The sequence below is a fragment of the Aquila chrysaetos genome, chromosome 20 (assembly GCF_900496995.4).
Source record: "Aquila chrysaetos chrysaetos chromosome 20, bAquChr1.4, whole genome shotgun sequence".
NCBI lineage: Eukaryota > Metazoa > Chordata > Aves > Accipitriformes > Accipitridae > Aquila > Aquila chrysaetos.
The window spans coordinates 16,893,008-16,909,163 of record NC_044023.1 but is presented as its reverse complement, the minus strand read 5'-3'; the positions used below and the strand labels follow the sequence as shown (position 1 = coordinate 16,909,163).

General features: G+C 51.9%; 1 protein-coding gene across 1 annotated transcript in view; it reads left to right on the top strand.

Annotated features, from left to right (window-relative positions):
• The first annotated feature begins 6,992 nt into the window (after positions 1–6,992).
• The window catches only part of PRICKLE2 (prickle planar cell polarity protein 2), a 108,965-nt gene continuing 99,801 nt past the window's right edge, over positions 6,993–16,156 (top strand). Inside the window, exons 1-2 of the mRNA XM_030043713.2 lie at positions 6,993–7,072; positions 7,469–7,551. Of these exons, the coding sequence (XP_029899573.1) occupies positions 7,031–7,072; positions 7,469–7,551 (125 nt within the window). The 5' untranslated portion in view covers positions 6,993–7,030. The remainder of the gene's footprint in view (positions 7,073–7,468; positions 7,552–16,156) is intronic.

Sequence of the window (16,156 nt, the reverse complement as noted above, 5' to 3'; positions counted from 1 at the left end):
TCTCTCCTTCACCGCTCTCTTCCCGGGGCATCCCTGAGCGTACCGGGTCTCTTCAAATCCAGGTGTCTCGGGGGACAACCCACCCAGACCGGTGGCACAGACGACCTAAGGAAACCTCAGCCAAGGACATTACGGCAGACCGCTCTGCTGACTCTCGCTTGAGCTGCTGCCCCCATCCAGGTGGGGCAAACGGAGAGCTGATGCCCTTCAGATCCATTTTTGAGAGACGTTCCTAAATTCTGCTGGCTGAATTGCAGAAAGTGGAGCGTCCTAAAGTCCTTCCAGCAGCTCTTGCCGGCATCTACAGCTTCATCCCGCAGCGGGTGTGCCTTGTGCTGGTGCGCAGCTCACCTGGAATAACCCCCGAGAGCTGCGCGCCCGCCCCGGGAGAGGCTGCCTTCCTCAGGTGCCCGGGATAATCTGACAATATCCTCCTCTTCATCAGCTTCCCTCTGTGTCGTGCAAGTGGTATGTGGAGCTTTCCAGATACGCCTTGCGTTCAGATTGCGTTAGCGGCATTTTCCCATTTGATCATTCCTAATGGCCTGGGCCTTTCAAGAGCCTAAATGTACGGAAGCGTTTAACTTGGGAGTATTGGAAGCTTTAGACAGCAGGTAGGTCCCGGGCTGTTTGCCTTGGCCAAAGAACCAGTATCTCCAGCAGGTAAAAATAGCACAAATGTAAAACCTGACAACATTGGTGGCAGGAAGGGAAGCCATTTCTGGCATCTCAGGGACCATAGACATATTTTTCTGAATTTTCCCTTAGAGCAGCTACCTAACTTCTGCCTGATTTGAGCTACTGCCCCACCACAACCACTGGCAGCCTGGTTTTGTCAGGTACCTCACTCCCCTGTTCATCAGCAGGTTTCAATCTTGTGGAACAGTAAGAAAAAAGCTATTTTCTTTTCCCCCAATGAGAAGAGATAATAAAGCAGCTTTAAAAAAATTGTAAAAGGACCTTTCCACTTGTGGGATGACAAATGCATGATTAACGTGAGGGACTGAACAACATCTGTGATGCTTCCAGTGTCGTTGCAAGCGAAGGGCGGGATGGCTTTACTCCCGACAGCTCATCTCTTGCCTTGGCTGCTGACACTTGCCTCTCTGGGAGTTATCCCAAATAGGTTTATTGTTTGTCATCTTCAGGAATGGTCCTGAAAAGTGAAAGTAGCATGGAAGGAGTGTGAATTTACAGCATAAAGCAAATAATTCTACTGGATTGCAAGAGAGCTCGAGGGAGTGAGGGAGGGATAGTAGAAAATTACTTGTTGCTATAGCGCAAGGAGGTTTTGTGCAAATTGGCAGAGCCCCACTTGATTGCTTTGTTTAGCCTCAAATTGAGGAGCATTAAGGAACCGCATGAACCAGGGCGATCTACCACCCACCTCTCCTCGAAGAGAGGCGAGGTAGAGCTGCGCCTGGGGAGTCGTGAGCTTGACAGCAAAGAAATCCAGTTCTGGGAAAAGCTGTCATTTTGGGGAGCGAGTAACAGCCTGCAAGGACGAGGAGGGGGCTGGAAGAGGAGCAGGAGGAAGAGGAGCAGGAGGAAGAGGAGCAGGAGGAAGAGGAGCGGGGCAGCAGCCGGGATGCCCGTGCCCCAGCGCCGATACTTTGCCGTGCCGGCACCGGTGGGTCCCTGCAGCACCCCAGCGGTGCACAGCCCGCCCGGTTTGAGGGGGGTAGGGCCCTTTTTGGGGGGAGTAAGCTTTATGTATTCGCTTGGCTCCCTGTTTCATAGCAGGTGCTCCTCTCCGCGGAGTGGGACTGGGCTGCAAGTTTTTATTGGTGTGGACTCCAACTCCCAAATGCTATTTACAGGGAAATTGAAGACTGCCTTCAAAATTAACAATAGATGGCTATAAATCTTACTCAGTTACCTAGCAACTAACACAATAAAATCCTAAGGTTAAAAGGAGAAGGGTTATTTGGAGATACCTTGGGGAGCACATAATGGCCATTTGCATTCCTGGGTGGGAGGACAAAAAAAATTCTGGGATATTTACAAATTACTGTATTGATGAAGGAAAAAAAGGTGAAATTACTCAGTGCGCTTTTAATCAAAATACCTCAGAACTGACAAATCTAACAAAAAAATAGTAGTCAAATGGCTGTGATAAAGAGCACTTGGAAAATGTATGGCAATCTGCAGAAATGATGGAAGCGTTTTGTTAAGTTGCTAAGCCCACTTCGTTACTGTTTCTGACATCTGAAGTGTGTGTACTGTGGACTAACAGTGTAATAAATGTTCAAAGTGAATTTGACCGGTATGTGCCTGATGGAATATGCCCTAGAAAAACCTACGCAGTGCAAAAAAAATGTAAAACTGAAGTAACATAGCATGATTCATCCCGGCCTGGGTTCCTGTTATGCACAGCACAGATTGAAATTCCATATCCCCACCTCAAACTGGGGTTTCTGCACAGCCTTTTCTGCCTGCAGTAACTGCAAATCTTGAAGCCGGAATAAGCGGAAACACTGAATTGTTTCCCTCCTAAAAGACCCTCATGGGGGCACGTTTACCCAGGAAGGAGGAGGCTTGGTGGAAGAACTATGCGGTGAAATAGATGCCTGGTCCCTAGCAAGCTCCTTCAGCAGCTGTGACACTTAGAGGCAATTTTTAAGCCCTCCTTTTGTTGTTGAGAGGCTTCAGACAATAACTGCCTAATAACAGTCAAACGTTTATTACCTTCAGGGTACTAGATGGTGACAGGATTCATGTTGAGCTGTAATTTACCTGCGCAGGCTTCTGGCAGGAGGAACCGTGAGGAGACTGACTCGGGCCGTAACAACCAAATTCACCTTGACATCGCAGACGGGAGAAATGTATGGGTCCAGAAGACAAAATGAGAGCTGCTTTCTGCCTTACTCCAGTGTTTTCTCTTGGTGGTACCGCTGCCCCGGTGCTGATGGTCAGGGCTGGACCGCAGGAGGCACAGGGGTGTCAGAGCTGATGGAGGGATGCTAAGAGCTTTCTGCAGGTATTTTGGAGGTGATTTCCTAACAGGAGGCACAGTTTGCAGGATAGATAGATGAGCTGGGGGCACTTTCCTGGAAAGACTAGCAAACTCTCCTGGCTTAGTATACAGAAGTGTTGTGTCTGCCAGCTAACTCCTATCCTGAAGTGGTGGGCCAGAGGTGGAGGCACATACTCTGTGATCTTTGGTCGCACAAGTTATCCCCATATTTCCCATCCCCTGGTTTAAGCTACTGCTGTGGAACTGCAGCTCCTGGTCCTGGGTGGTAAGAGGTGCCCGCTGGGCTTGCACACAGTGACCGCTCCTGCTATTTGCTCAAGCTGGTGTCCCAAGGGGGATGGAGGTCACCAGGTGAGCAGAGCCCTAACAGCATCTCCTCTCCCCCACGTGCACCGGTTGGGCGTGCTGCAAGGTGAGACTCGGCAGAGCTGTGAGGTTGGGCACATCCCTGAGACCGGGTAAGCAGAACAGCTCTGCAGCAACATGGGTTTCTTCTTTCCACCTTCTGCTGCCAAAGGCTGAATTTGCTTGAAGAAGTGCATTTTTCTGACCAGGAGGCACAGCACAACGTGCGTGTTGAACTAAGATGCTCTGCAGGGCTTTGCAGCCAGACCTGCTGAGCCACGAGGGCTAACGCAGCCTGGGTACACCGCGGCCGCTGCAGCTCCTGCCCTGCGTCCGGGGCTGCTTTCCCGCACGGATCCCACGTCAGCCCCTGCACCACCTGCCCTGGGACCGAAAGCAATGCAGGAGCTGCATTTTACCTCCCCCTGAGCTCTCTGAATTTAATCGTAATTATTTCTGTGGTATCGGGTACAACAGGGAGCAGGAAAAGAAGAGCATCCCTGTCATTTCCCTCCTCTCAGCCATTTGTAACTTCATAAAGGGAAAGGGGGTCCATCTCACAGTGGACGAATGGAGCGAACTGGGTTTTAAACCGGTTTAGCCACGAGAAGGGCTGGGAGAAGTGTCATCTCTAGGCAGGTTTGGTTGAAACAGAAATGGGAGGGGAAGATGACGTGCGGAACAATTTAAGTGACAGCAGAAACAATAATTTGTCAGACAAACTGTCTGGCATATATTATCCATGTATCTCTGTTTCTGAGCCTATTTGACAGCAGTATCTGACACCCCCCCCCCCACCTCCAAGCTGAGTCTGTCTCCTCTCAAGAGGAAGATCTACATGTTTATAAAAACAAAACCGCAAAAACCCCTTTTGAAAGTACCTGTCGTGGTAGCACAGGTAGGGCTGGAGCTGTGTTGCTGTCCCCTGCCCGCCCAGCCATGCCAGGATGTGTGCATCATCCCCTTTGAACATGGTGAGAACAAAGGAGTGGGAGTTTATTTCCTGAGAGATCTTTACTCTTGGCAGCTTTTCTGGGGGAGGAAAGAGAAGAGGAGCGTTCAGACCAGTGAGATAATGTCTCCCCTCCCTTTCCCAATACATCCCAGAGATGATGTTCTGGCCTGGCTGTTTCCTTATGTAGATGCAGCATCTGAGCAACCCTAAAATGGGGATTGAGTCCTCCTGACTAGCCCTTCATTTGTCCTGGATGTCTTGGGCCAGAGGGAAACTGCTGTCCCCGTGAGATATTTAGATGCCGAGCAGTCGCTGAGGACCTGACTCCATTGGGGTCTTTGCTACCTGAATATTTTCATGGCTCTGCGTGTACGTGATTTCCCCGGGTGCCCCTCCAGACCCACCAGGGCAGAAGCAGCGAGGCCCCCCCCCCCCCCTTATCTGCATCTTCTGCGCTCCCAGGCTGAGCCCTCATCTTCCCTCTCCTTTCGAACACGCTGGTGCAGGTCTCGATGCTCAGAGCCTCCCCTGCCTTTTGCCCGTGTATCGAGGAGTCACCCACCAGCGTCTGCAGCATCTACTGAAATGAGGCTGGAGGATACAAGCCGTATAGGGCAGCAGGCAAGTTTGGTGGCCCCACGGACAGGTTGGGATGGAGGGAGGGGACCAACCTGCCTTGTTTTAAGAAGCAATTTAGGACCTGCCTCTTCATCAGAAGACTGGAGCCGTGATTCAGCACAACCACACCTCCAAGGAATTTACCCTCCAACTTTGACTTACTTTTGCTGTTTTAAACTTATAGCAGATGTCCTCACCAGCCCTGTTATTGAGGGCACACAGCATCTCTTGCAACAGCAAGGCAATTAAAAAGGATTTGCAGGTCACCTTTAAAGCATTTCCCACAGCACGTTGAATCTTGTTATAAGTCCTGTATCCAATAATGCTTTTATTTCGGCGTTTTAATTGGAGTTTTAAATATTCTGAATCTTACGCAAGACACCCAAAGTGCTGGAGATTTTCAGGCCCTCTCTTGCATGATGCTCGTTCCCTGAAATCCAGTTGACCTTCAGTAGAGATAACAGTAACTCGGCACCCCTGATATTACCGTATCCGACATTAGATACAGCTTATAGGTAGGGGTGTTTTCATATGAGGTCAAACCCCGGTCTGCAACCAGTTGCCCACAATGTGATGAAACGTGTGTGTATTTGAAGAGATCGCCTCTTCCCTCGAGAGTTTCTAAAATACTCGTGTACCACTGTATGGCCTGGAAACTGGGAGAGAAACCGAGAAGGAAAATGATGATGATGAAATTTAGCAGAAGGGAGCAATGGAGGGAAGCTGGAGGGTTCTGGAAGGGCAAAAATAGCAACCACAGAAAAACAGAGCAGGGTGGGATGGCAATATTTTCCCACTGACAGGAAGAAAGCCCATGAAAAAGTACATTTTCTCCATGATAAAATTCCCTGTTTAGGGTTTGTTGTTTTTTTTTTTTTAGAAAGCCCAACATTTATGGGAGGAAAGAGTGAAAATCTCCCTGAAACTTTTTCCCTGAGACTCTTCAAAAGGCAACCACACAGGTCCCAGCCTCATTTCAGGCTCCTACAGAGGAAGATACAAGTGAAAAATTGACAAAAATGAGAACTGATTAAATGAAAAAAAAATTATCAAAGCGTTACGGTTTTAACCAGCTGTGAGGCAGCAAGGCAAAGGAACAAAGAGGCAGGGAAGGAGGGGAAGGAGATGACAGGATCTGCGAACAGCCACAACCACGGGGTGAAGCTGTGAAATGCTAATGGCAAAGCTGCTCCATCCCCACCGGGGACAAGTTTCTGAGGACCCCCGTGCTCCGCGAAGCGTGTTTGCTGCTCCCCCTTCTCCCCGTGTTTCATTTCGCTCTGCCTTGCGCCAGATGTGCTGTTTGATTGCAAAACCCCGGGGGTACGGGCTGGTTGTTGGCTGCGGGGATCCCTTCGTAGCGTATTGTATACACGAGAAGAGCAGGCTGATGCGTGGGCTGCCCCACGGCTCCCGGCCCCACGGCTCCCGGCCCCACCGGCCCACGTGTAGCTCTGGGAGGTGTAACAGGTGCTTTGCGTCCCAGCCCGGCGTCCCAGGCTGCAAATACACTCCACGGGACTGTGTTTCTCCTGCACCCTGCTCGTGTTTGTGGACTAAATCTGTCCTGCGCGAGGAGGGGAACAGAAGCCCAGCAGGAACCTGGGCTGTTTTCTCCCTGCCTTTGCCTATGCCAGTAAAAGCCCCCCCTGCGCAGCTCAGGCTGCAACACGCTCAGAGCTGTAACTTCAGCCGCGCCCCTTCAGCGCTGCAGAATCCCATCTCTGCCCTTCTTGGAGCTCAGGTTTTTTATTAACACGCGGGCTCTGGAGCGTTACGAGTGCACCGCACTGCCGGGCAGAGCTGGCCCAGCTCTCTGCTCCTCGACGGCGGCGGGACAACAGCCAACGCCGGGAAGGGTCCGGGGAGGCTCGTTAACTCTGAAGCGGAGTGATGACAGCAAGCGCTGCGCTAGGAACCGCCGGCCCGGGCCCGGGGGGGGGGGGGGGGGGTTGGGGGCCGGGCTGGCCCGGGGCGGTGCCTGGCGGGCCGGGGGGCGGGGTGAAGGGGCGGGAGCGCGGCGCGGCGGAGGGGGGGCGGCCGCCGGGGGGGGCGGAGAGGCGGGCCGGGGCGGCCGCTGCCGCGCACTCGGGCTGGGCTGCGCTGGGCTCCGCGGAGCGCGGCACGGCGCTGCCATGTTCGGCCGCGGCTCCCGCAAGCGGCTCTCCGGCCGGTCGGTGAGTGCCGGGGCGGGCAGGGGAGGATTTTGGGGGGGGGGGGGGGGGTCGTCTCCCTTCACACCCCCACACCCCCCGCCCTGTCCCGTCCCGAGGGGTGCGCACCCCCGCCCCGCTCCGCTCCAACCTGTGGCTCCGTCCCGGCTGTGCCCCCGGTGCGGTGCGTGTCCCCCCCCCCCGGCCCCGCCCCCCCCAAGCTCCCTTTTCTCGCGTGTTTCCCCCCCCCCCCCCATCCCCTTACCCCTTCTCCCAGCCGTGCGGGTGTCCCTTTTCCCACCAGTACCCCCTTTTCCTCGGGCGTGCACCCCATCCCAAGGTGTGTGTGTCCCCCCCCCCTCCCGCACCCCCCTGTCCCGCAGCTGGGGGGCCGGGGCTGACTTTTGGGGTTTGTTGCAGCTGACGGCGGGGGAGCCGGAGCGGGGCCAGCCCTGCACCACCTGCGGGGACCAGTGTCCTGGCTTCGCCCTGCACAAGTGGAGGTAAGGCCCGGCGAGACCCCCGGGTGTGTGTGTCCCCCCCCCCCGAGGGTAGCAGGACCCCTCTGGCTCTCCCTTCGCAGGGTTTTGCGGCTCCCTCCCAGCTCTGTGCGCATCCCGGGTGCAAACGTAGCTTTTTTTTGGGGGGGGGGGGAGCGCTTGCGTTAGTCTTAAACGCGTTGCCCACCCTGGGCGGGTGGTTCTCGAGACGCGGGTGGGTTTGGCAGCCCCCGCCGAGCAGCACCCAGGTGTGCCGGTGCTTGCCGCTGGTGCGGGGCGCAGCAGGATCCAGACCCGGGACTGGGGTAACTGGTTTGCTAATTACGGCCTCGCCGGTCTGCTCCCTCGCCGCGGTCAGGAGCTCGTCCTGCTGCTGCCCCGGGTCGTGCCGGGGGCTGAAGCCGCCCTCGCCTGGCGGGGACAGCCTGGGCTGGGGGGGGAAGGGGGGGTCGGGCCTGAAGGGGTTCTGGGTGGTTTGCACCAAACCCCTGCGTGAAACTCCTGCCTCCCCCCTTGTGACCCCGTGACGGGATTTATCCCCTCTCGGTGATGCCAAGCAGAGATTTAGCTGTTGAAATGGATGGGGTGTGTGTAGGAACGAGCCAGTATTTGGGGCTGTTTGTGCTGTGTCTCTTCACCAAAGCGACAGCGCTGGTGCCCACGAGGCGCAGCGAGTCCCGGCCCCGTGCTGGATCAGCCCCTTCTCCCCTCCCCGCGCTGTGCTGCCTGGAAATGAGTTCCTGCTCGTGGGCGATCTGGGACTTGGCGATATTAAATCTGGGCTGTGGGCTCTGGGAGCTGGTGCGCAGACTTAGGAGGCCAGGGAGCCCTTGGCGACCTTTTAACCTTATTTTATAGGGTATACCCTTTTCTCCAGCATCTGCCGCGCTCGGCGCTCCTCCTGGCTCCTGCCCTACTTCTCAGAGCTGCGTCTCAGCAGATTAAAGCACGGGTTCAGAGCGAGGAGGGGGCTTGATTTATTCCCGTTGAGTTGTATCTTAAGCTTCAGCCTTGCAAGTCATCGTTCCCGGTGGCGTTTGCTCCAAGGCGCAGCGGGACGGGGTCGGTGGGCCGAGGTCTGCCCCGAGGGATGCGCAGGGGCAGGCGGGGCTGGCCGCGATTCTCCAGCCTGGCCTTCCACGTGTGCCGGTGGCATATCCAAGTGCTCCCTGTCCCACCTCAGACCTTTAGAAGGTGAAGGTGTCCCTTCCTCCTGGGCTGCAGGAGCTGTGGTCTCCTGACACCCTCCCAATGATCTGAATCCGCCACACGTGCGTTAATGGATTTATAAGGTCACCCCTGAGTTGCCTTCTTTTCAGGGCTTATAAGTGCTTTCCCGAGCTGCCCCAGGTTTCCTCCTGTTGTTGCAGAGCCGCTTTATAATGCTTAAAAGTGTCAAGGAGAACTTTCAAATGTAGGGTAAGAAGAAAAGCCACGGTCACCAAAACTATTTCTCCTCCGCTCCAAGGACTTACGAGGCGCTGTGGCTTGCGTTTCGTTATGTCGGAGGGTGCAACTATCCAGTGGCTTTTGAAGAATTAAGTGAATTTCGATAGCATCCCATCGAAGGCCAAGAGGGCCAGCGGAAAAGGCACCCAGCTACTCGGGGGGTGTCAGATGAGAGTGGTGTCGCGGCTCTGTTCAGGTTGTGCCCTCCGCACCGGCACGCTGTGCCTCTTGCGCCAAATCCTGCAAAACCCCACGTGCGGGAGGAGGTGGAGCAGGAGGCTCCAGCCGGCCAGGACCACCAGTAGCTGTGTCCTGGCTGCCCGTTTCTGAGGGACCCTGGACATGGGCGAGGATTTTGGCTAAAACCACGTGGATTGTTCCAGCAGCCTTTTCTCGGGAGGGAAGGGGTTACCTCCCCCCGGGGCAGGAGAAGGATGGGGGGCCCTTTGGGTACGGGTGGGGGTCAGCCCCCAGAGGCATTGCAGCTTGCGTGCTCCGGGTTTGCGTCCCACTGAGCCAGGCAATGCCAGGTTAGACCTTACACCAAGTTACCTTACACCGAGGACTGGACAAGCGAGAGCCCTCCTGGACACATTCCCATTTAATTGCCTTGATATAAGAGTAATTAGGCAATTAAAACAAATAAAGGCAACCTATTTGCTAGAACACAATAGAGAGGAAGCGCATTCATTTTTTTACTAGCCAGCGGTCTATTAATGCCAGGGGACGTGTAAGCAGGCAAATTATTAATAGTAGTTTCGTAGGTCGAAAACATGCTCAGGAGCCCGTGCCCTCTGCGCACGAGGCAGTGTACCCGGCCCTGCTGGGGATGCTCGCCGACACCTTAACGCGCGGAACGAGATTTGAATAAAACAGGGGTTTGCAAGGAGATCGGCAGATTAAGGATACAAGCCCAGATCAATTAACCACTAGATACTCGTAAGCTTTTTTATAATCCTTTAATAGCGGAGTTTTGCTGATAAATGTAAATGGGACTTTTTTGCTTCAAAGATGGGAACTGGTGATATGCTTCAGGGAGAAGGAAAAGAATTTGTAAGCTTGCAGGCACTGAAACCGTTGCTGATGCAGGCATTGTCGTATACATAATTATGCAGGACTCTGCATTTTCTAGTTACCTGTGATTTTAGGTGTGATCTGTGCAGCTACTCCATCAAGCAGGCACATTGCATTGGTAGACGCCAAAGATTTCTGTGCCCATACGTTCCCTTAAAAGCCACTTTTCTCAGATAGGGAGATGGCTTTGAGTGTTGGTTGAATTTATCATTCCTGGAAGCACATGCATACTTCCTGAGCCAGGGAAACCACTCAAGAATAAATTGTATTCTGCAGAACTGTTTTCTTTTCAGAATAAACCCGGTCTCTGTTCTGTAGGTGATGTGCAAAAAGATGATGAAAGGGAATTGCCAAGTAATTAAAAAATGTCCCTGGTTTTAGAGTTTGTTTCTGAATCTTCTTAATTTTGCTCTGAAATTGTAATGTCAAATTCAAGGTAGTGGGTGAATTATCCTGTAAAAGTGTCGGCATGTTTAATACTATTTTGGTGGAAGCAAGGAATTGAAAACACCCTGTGTTACAGACACACTTAAACTGGAGCCCGTTGCCTGCGTCTTACCCCCTCGAAGCTCTCGGACCTCTTGCGTGCCACAGACTTCTGCCTCTTGTTCTAAGGCAGAAATTCAATTTTCAGTTTTAAATCACGTTAGTCCTAAAGAGGAGAAAGTAAGTGGTTTGTCTGAAAAGACTGAAGTTTGAATTCCATCATCCTTGGGCGTGAAGTCTGCGAGGATGCAGCTATCAAACCGTAACCGGTATAACCCCCAACTTCTCATGGTTGAACAGCAAAATGACTCCTTCCTCTAATCGCATCGCGTTCTTTTATGGGAGGTTGTCAGTAAAGTACGTAAGGACTGAAAAGTTCATCTGTGTGGGCTGCGGTCTGGAGGATGGAAATTGAGTGCACATAACCAAATCCTCATTAATACAGGTCGATACTTGAAAGGTGGCTTTGTGTGGAAAAAGTGAAATCAAATTCAACAACAATCTCCCAACTCCTTAGGAGCTGGGTTGCTGTTTTCTAATCAGATCTGCATTACATTAAACTGTGTGCCATTCAGCTTGTTAACAAGCTTTGGCATTAAATAAAGCTGTCACAGGAGTTTGGTGAATGAATAGCCATTAGGAGTGTCTTTTGCATAATGTCTTGCAGAGAAAAGCCTTCGAGGGAGGTGGTCTGGGAGCAGGGAAGGGAATTTATAACCTAGTCCTGGTGCAATTAGTGTGAATATGCAAACCTTGAAGGTGACAAATGGTTGGCAGCTCCAGGAAGGGAGCGAGTGGCTTTTGCTGCTGTTAAGCCTACTGTGAAGAACTAATTTTGGATTTACTCTGGGCGAAGTAAAATTACAGTCTTAGTACTGTATTTAAAATAGCGGATCCTTCGTGTTGGGAGATTGGCATGTGTTTAGCACACAGAACCATGGTTTGTTTGCTCCTTGAGAAAGCCTTGCAAAAAACGATACGCTTGCAATTCAGCAGACCTTGCGGTTCCCTGCTCCTCTACCTTCTCCTCCAAAACCACCAGCGACAACCGTAGATGCAGGACATCTAAATCTCAAGGCGGTATTTGAGCTCTGGTTTGAGGAAGGGAGATGTGCCACCTGGTTTGCAAAGCCTGCAGAGGCAGTGGCGTGCGGCTGATTTCAGAGGGAAGGCATTCAGATGCTGTGACAGTTAAGATAATTTTAAAAATAGTGTCTGAAAACCTTTGGAGAAGTCTTTGTTGCCATAGTTATTCCTCTGGGTTGCAGAAGTATTTAAATAACAGTAATAAACATGACATAAGACAAAGACAGGCTTACTGGGGTTTTAGTTTGTGTGAAATTGTTTTATGTCTTTTCTTGGGGTCTCTTCTTTCTTGCATATGCCGTGTAATCTTTGTCCCTTGAAATCATGTTTGGAGGGGAAGAGATCTGCTTCTGTACATGCGTTGCTGTCGCACATCATGGTCTTAATGTCAGCGGTGTGTGTTTGTATAGCACATAGTGCCTGGCCCTTACCTTCCAAGGCAAATTTATGTGACTGTTGACTTAATATTCAGTAATATTCCATGTAAACAAGTGAAGTGTTGGTGCATACAATTGTTTTGAGCATTCGTTTGTTTCTGTAACTCAGCATCTCACTGTAATTTACCGCAGCCAGTCCCACAGAAGTCTGATCTCGTCTGGCCCTGCCAGATCTGGGAGCATCTGCAAGGACAAACTTTTCAGCTTCTCGGGAGAGACCACCTGGAGATCCCAGGTGATGCAGGATCAGCCCGAAGGGTTGTGATTGACCACTGGATCACAAAAAGCTATGGACGAGGAAAAAGAGGAGACGTGTGTCGTGAGATGGTGACCCGGTAAATGAGGTGGTTGACCAGAAGCCCAGAGATGTTTGGAGTTGCTGGGTGATGGTGGATAGGTCGCCTCGCAACTCCCAGCTCTGCCTCGTTGACTGTAGGCAGGGAGTTGCTAGTGGCAGTGGATGTTTGTTTTCTTTGTGTGTTTGTCCAGTGCCCTGGACATTATCTGCTCGTGTGTGGCGAGCAATGAGAAACTCTCCGTGTGTTCGCAGCCTCGATCTGCGTTTGCCTGGCACTGGCCCTGCCCGCAGGAGGGACATCCCAGCAGGCTCACGGACGCATCCCGGGGCGCGTTTCGGTCTCCAGTTTGATGCCTGCTGCCTCATCCAGAGAGCAGAAACAATAATATTTGTAATGCAGCACGTGAACGAATAACACCAAATTCTGAAGCATTTGTTTCTACTTTCAAAAAAAAAAAGAAAGTACAGATTATTGCTTCCATATGTTTTCAGCATTTTTCGTAGGTTATGTATCTTTCACACACACACTCCCAGCTTTTCCCTTTCATGAATAACAAGCTTTGTGCCTCTCTCTCTTTTAGGATTCAGATATTCCACACTTCCTTGCATGTTTATTTGAAAGGCTTTGGAGATGTGAGAATAGCATTACCTTATCTTGAATGGGCTTATGCTCGCATCACTGCCGTGGCGAACTGTGCCGGGCCCGGTGGGTTTTAGCAAGTTTTTCATTTTGCCACGGGGAACCCGCTGAAATAGGCAAAACTCAGCCAGTGCGGTCCGTCCCGGTGCTCCGGAGGTGAGTCCCTGAGGGACTGCAGAGGAGCCAAGCGGGCTGCTGTCCCCAGGGGACCTGTGCCTGTCCCCAGGGGTGGGCAGGAGTCGTCTGTCTCCCAAGGATGCTGTCCTCCTGGTGGAGGGGATGCAAAAAAAAAAAAAAAAAAAAAAAAAAAAAAAAAAAAAAAAAAAAAAAAAGGTGGGTTTTGTCTGCTGATTTTAAAGCCTTTCACAAAAGGGTTGGTATCGTTAGCTTGTTTTTATTTTTTTTTTTTTTTTTTTTTTTTTTTTGCCATAAGCAACTCACAGAGGAGTCATTCCCGGCCAGGTTACTCATTGACAAAGTCAGTGTTCTTCAGCCTCTGTGCCCAGGGTGATTTGGGATGGGCAAAACCCCTGAAAGAGCAGGGTGACTAGCAATGACTCGTGCTGCTGCCACCATTCCCACAGCATCTCTGCTGAGGGGCAGCTGGGCCATCAGGATGGGAGTTTGGGTGGCTTGTGCTTGTAGTGTAGGGATCAGCTTCATCCTGCCCTCGGACAATCTATCTTTTCATAAATGTCAAGCGCACAGTTGCATTTAACGAACTCCCAACCAATTTTTTGGCCTGTCCTTTCCACGTCTTCGTGCCCTGCTGCTGAAACAGCACTTAAAACAGCCGAGACTGATAAGGTATCCTGTTTGTGTTGGCTGGGAGACACGATATCCACTTTAACAGAGCATTACAATATTGGAGGCAGTGTTGTCCCTGGCGAAAAGCCTAAAATAAATTCTTTAATTTTTTGTATGTGATGTACAAAAGAGCAGGTGAGGTATGTACTTGTTTCCGGGCAAGCCCGGGGAGCCTGTTTGAAGTCCTTTACAAACCACTCGGGATTGTATTGCAAGAACTCAAAGGAGTTTGAGACACTTCTTGATTAAATTTCAGCTGAACACAGAGCCCTAGTCTGCAGCTGCTGTAACTGGAGTTGCTCTGCAGCCAGGCTCTGCCCCTCTCCATCGCAGCTGAGCTGCTGGCAAAAGCCAAAAGAGCAGAATTTCTCCTAGAGAAAGGGCAGCGTGGGTATGTTTTCTGTCTGTTTTGAAGCAACCTTGTGCAATTCTAGTTTTATGAATGGGGTGAAAAGCCACTAATAAGCTGTTGCGGGTTTGGGGCTGGTTTGGGGGGTTTATTCTATTTCTGGAGTGATTGTGAATGACACCGATGATAGAGGGGGCAGAGCAGACAAACCCCGAATTCTGACTTTGCCTGATATTTTGCTTCTAGACTAAACAAATCTTTTTAAAAGTTGGTGGGGTTGGTTTTTTTTTGCACTAAGTTTTTTGGAAAAATGACTACAGCTGCTTCTTGATCTGCAAAAAGTGAAATGTTATCCGCCTGGTGTGAGCGAGTGGGGTTTGCCATCCTGAAGGCAGACCAGTGGCCAGCAAGTGCTTTCCTGGTGCCTCACGGAGCCTTTCGGGATGGAATTGCCCAAGACAGACCTGCAAAATGGGAAGTGGGATGGATTGGCTTGCAGTGGGGATCTCCTTCAAGCAGACAGGTGTCGGTGCTGGAGGCTGCAGTTAATGGATTTGGGTGCTACGTAGGGTGTGATTTAATGGGACGCGGTGAACTGATTTACCAGCTCAGCGCTGCTGGGTGCGTACGGTCCTGAGCTTGCCGTGCATCCCCTCTGAGCCCACGGTAATGGGTTAAATCGGTCGTTGAAGCCTCTGCTGAGCTGAGGAGGAGGAGGAGGTGGGAGATGAAGGGTCGCATCGGTCCCATGGCACGCAAAGCGGGGCTGTCATCCCTGCCGTCGGCGGCCCCATCCGCTTACTGAGTTTTGCCGCCCTGCCGCGGTCTCAGCCCTCTCTTGCTCCTCCTTGCCGGCTCCGCAGGAGCGCGCAGAGTCCGCTCTCCCCGCAGGATGCGTCCCACCGACCCCCCCCGGAGAGCTCAGAGCCCCAGCGGTGCTGCCTGCGGCTGCCATCGCCTGCCCAGGGCATGCGGCACGTGTTCGGTGGGGAGGGAAAACTCCTACTCCTTTAATAGAGGGTTTGGAACAGGCCTGTGTCACGAGCGTGGTGCGGCGTGAAAGAAAAAGCTCCCAGCCAGCAATTTGGAAAGGAAGCCGAATTGGGTGGATAAAGGCTGGTACCCAAGGTCTCAGCTGGAAGGGGCTGGGGCACAGCTATTCGGCTGGTGCCCGCCAAGCGCTGCCCTATTCTTTGTTGCCCTCCGCTGCAGAGGGCTGTTCAGTGCTTTCAAGAGTTTTTCTTGGGTTTTGTTCCCTCTCTGTTTGCCTTTAAAAAGTCAATCTGCAGTCTTTTCTTTTTTTTCAAAGACATTCTTCCCCTCCGCCCAGTAATCCATCCTTGTTACACCAGTGAGTCACTCTTCAAATAATCAATTGCGTTTTCATTGTCTGGATTGTAAGTCTATCAGCGAGTTTAAGGACGCCTGATAGTATCAGCTGAGACCTTTGGCAGATGGTTTTGCAATTCGTGATGCTCATTTGGATATTTGCTTTTTTCTCCCATGAATAATCTCCCAGCCGTGGCAAGGGAAAGCCGGGCTGGGGACTCTTCCCCGCGCATGCAGCATCTCTGCGGTCACTATCTAATGGTGGAGGAATTTGTAACGTTAGCAGAATTGTCTGATGTGAGGAAAACTAATTTCAGGGTAAGCCTCACGAGCGTGGCTGTAAAGAGCCTTTTTCCCATGGGCTGTCGCGTCCTCGCGGGCTTTGGGCACGCATCAGTGCAGCCCCGAGGCGGCCGATGGCCAGAGCCTTTCTCAGGTTCACCGATGCTAGGGCTGAGAGGCGTATATAAAATTCAGGGTGCTCTTCTCTGCTGCTGGAGAGGCTGTTTCTTCCCCTGTGTGTGGCTCTTTGCTCTCCGCAGGGCCGTGATGCCAGAGCTTAACACTTTGAGAGCTAAGTATTACAATTATTATTCTTACCGCGGAGGGAGGCACTTTGTACTCAGCCATCGCAGCAAATATTTCATCCCCTA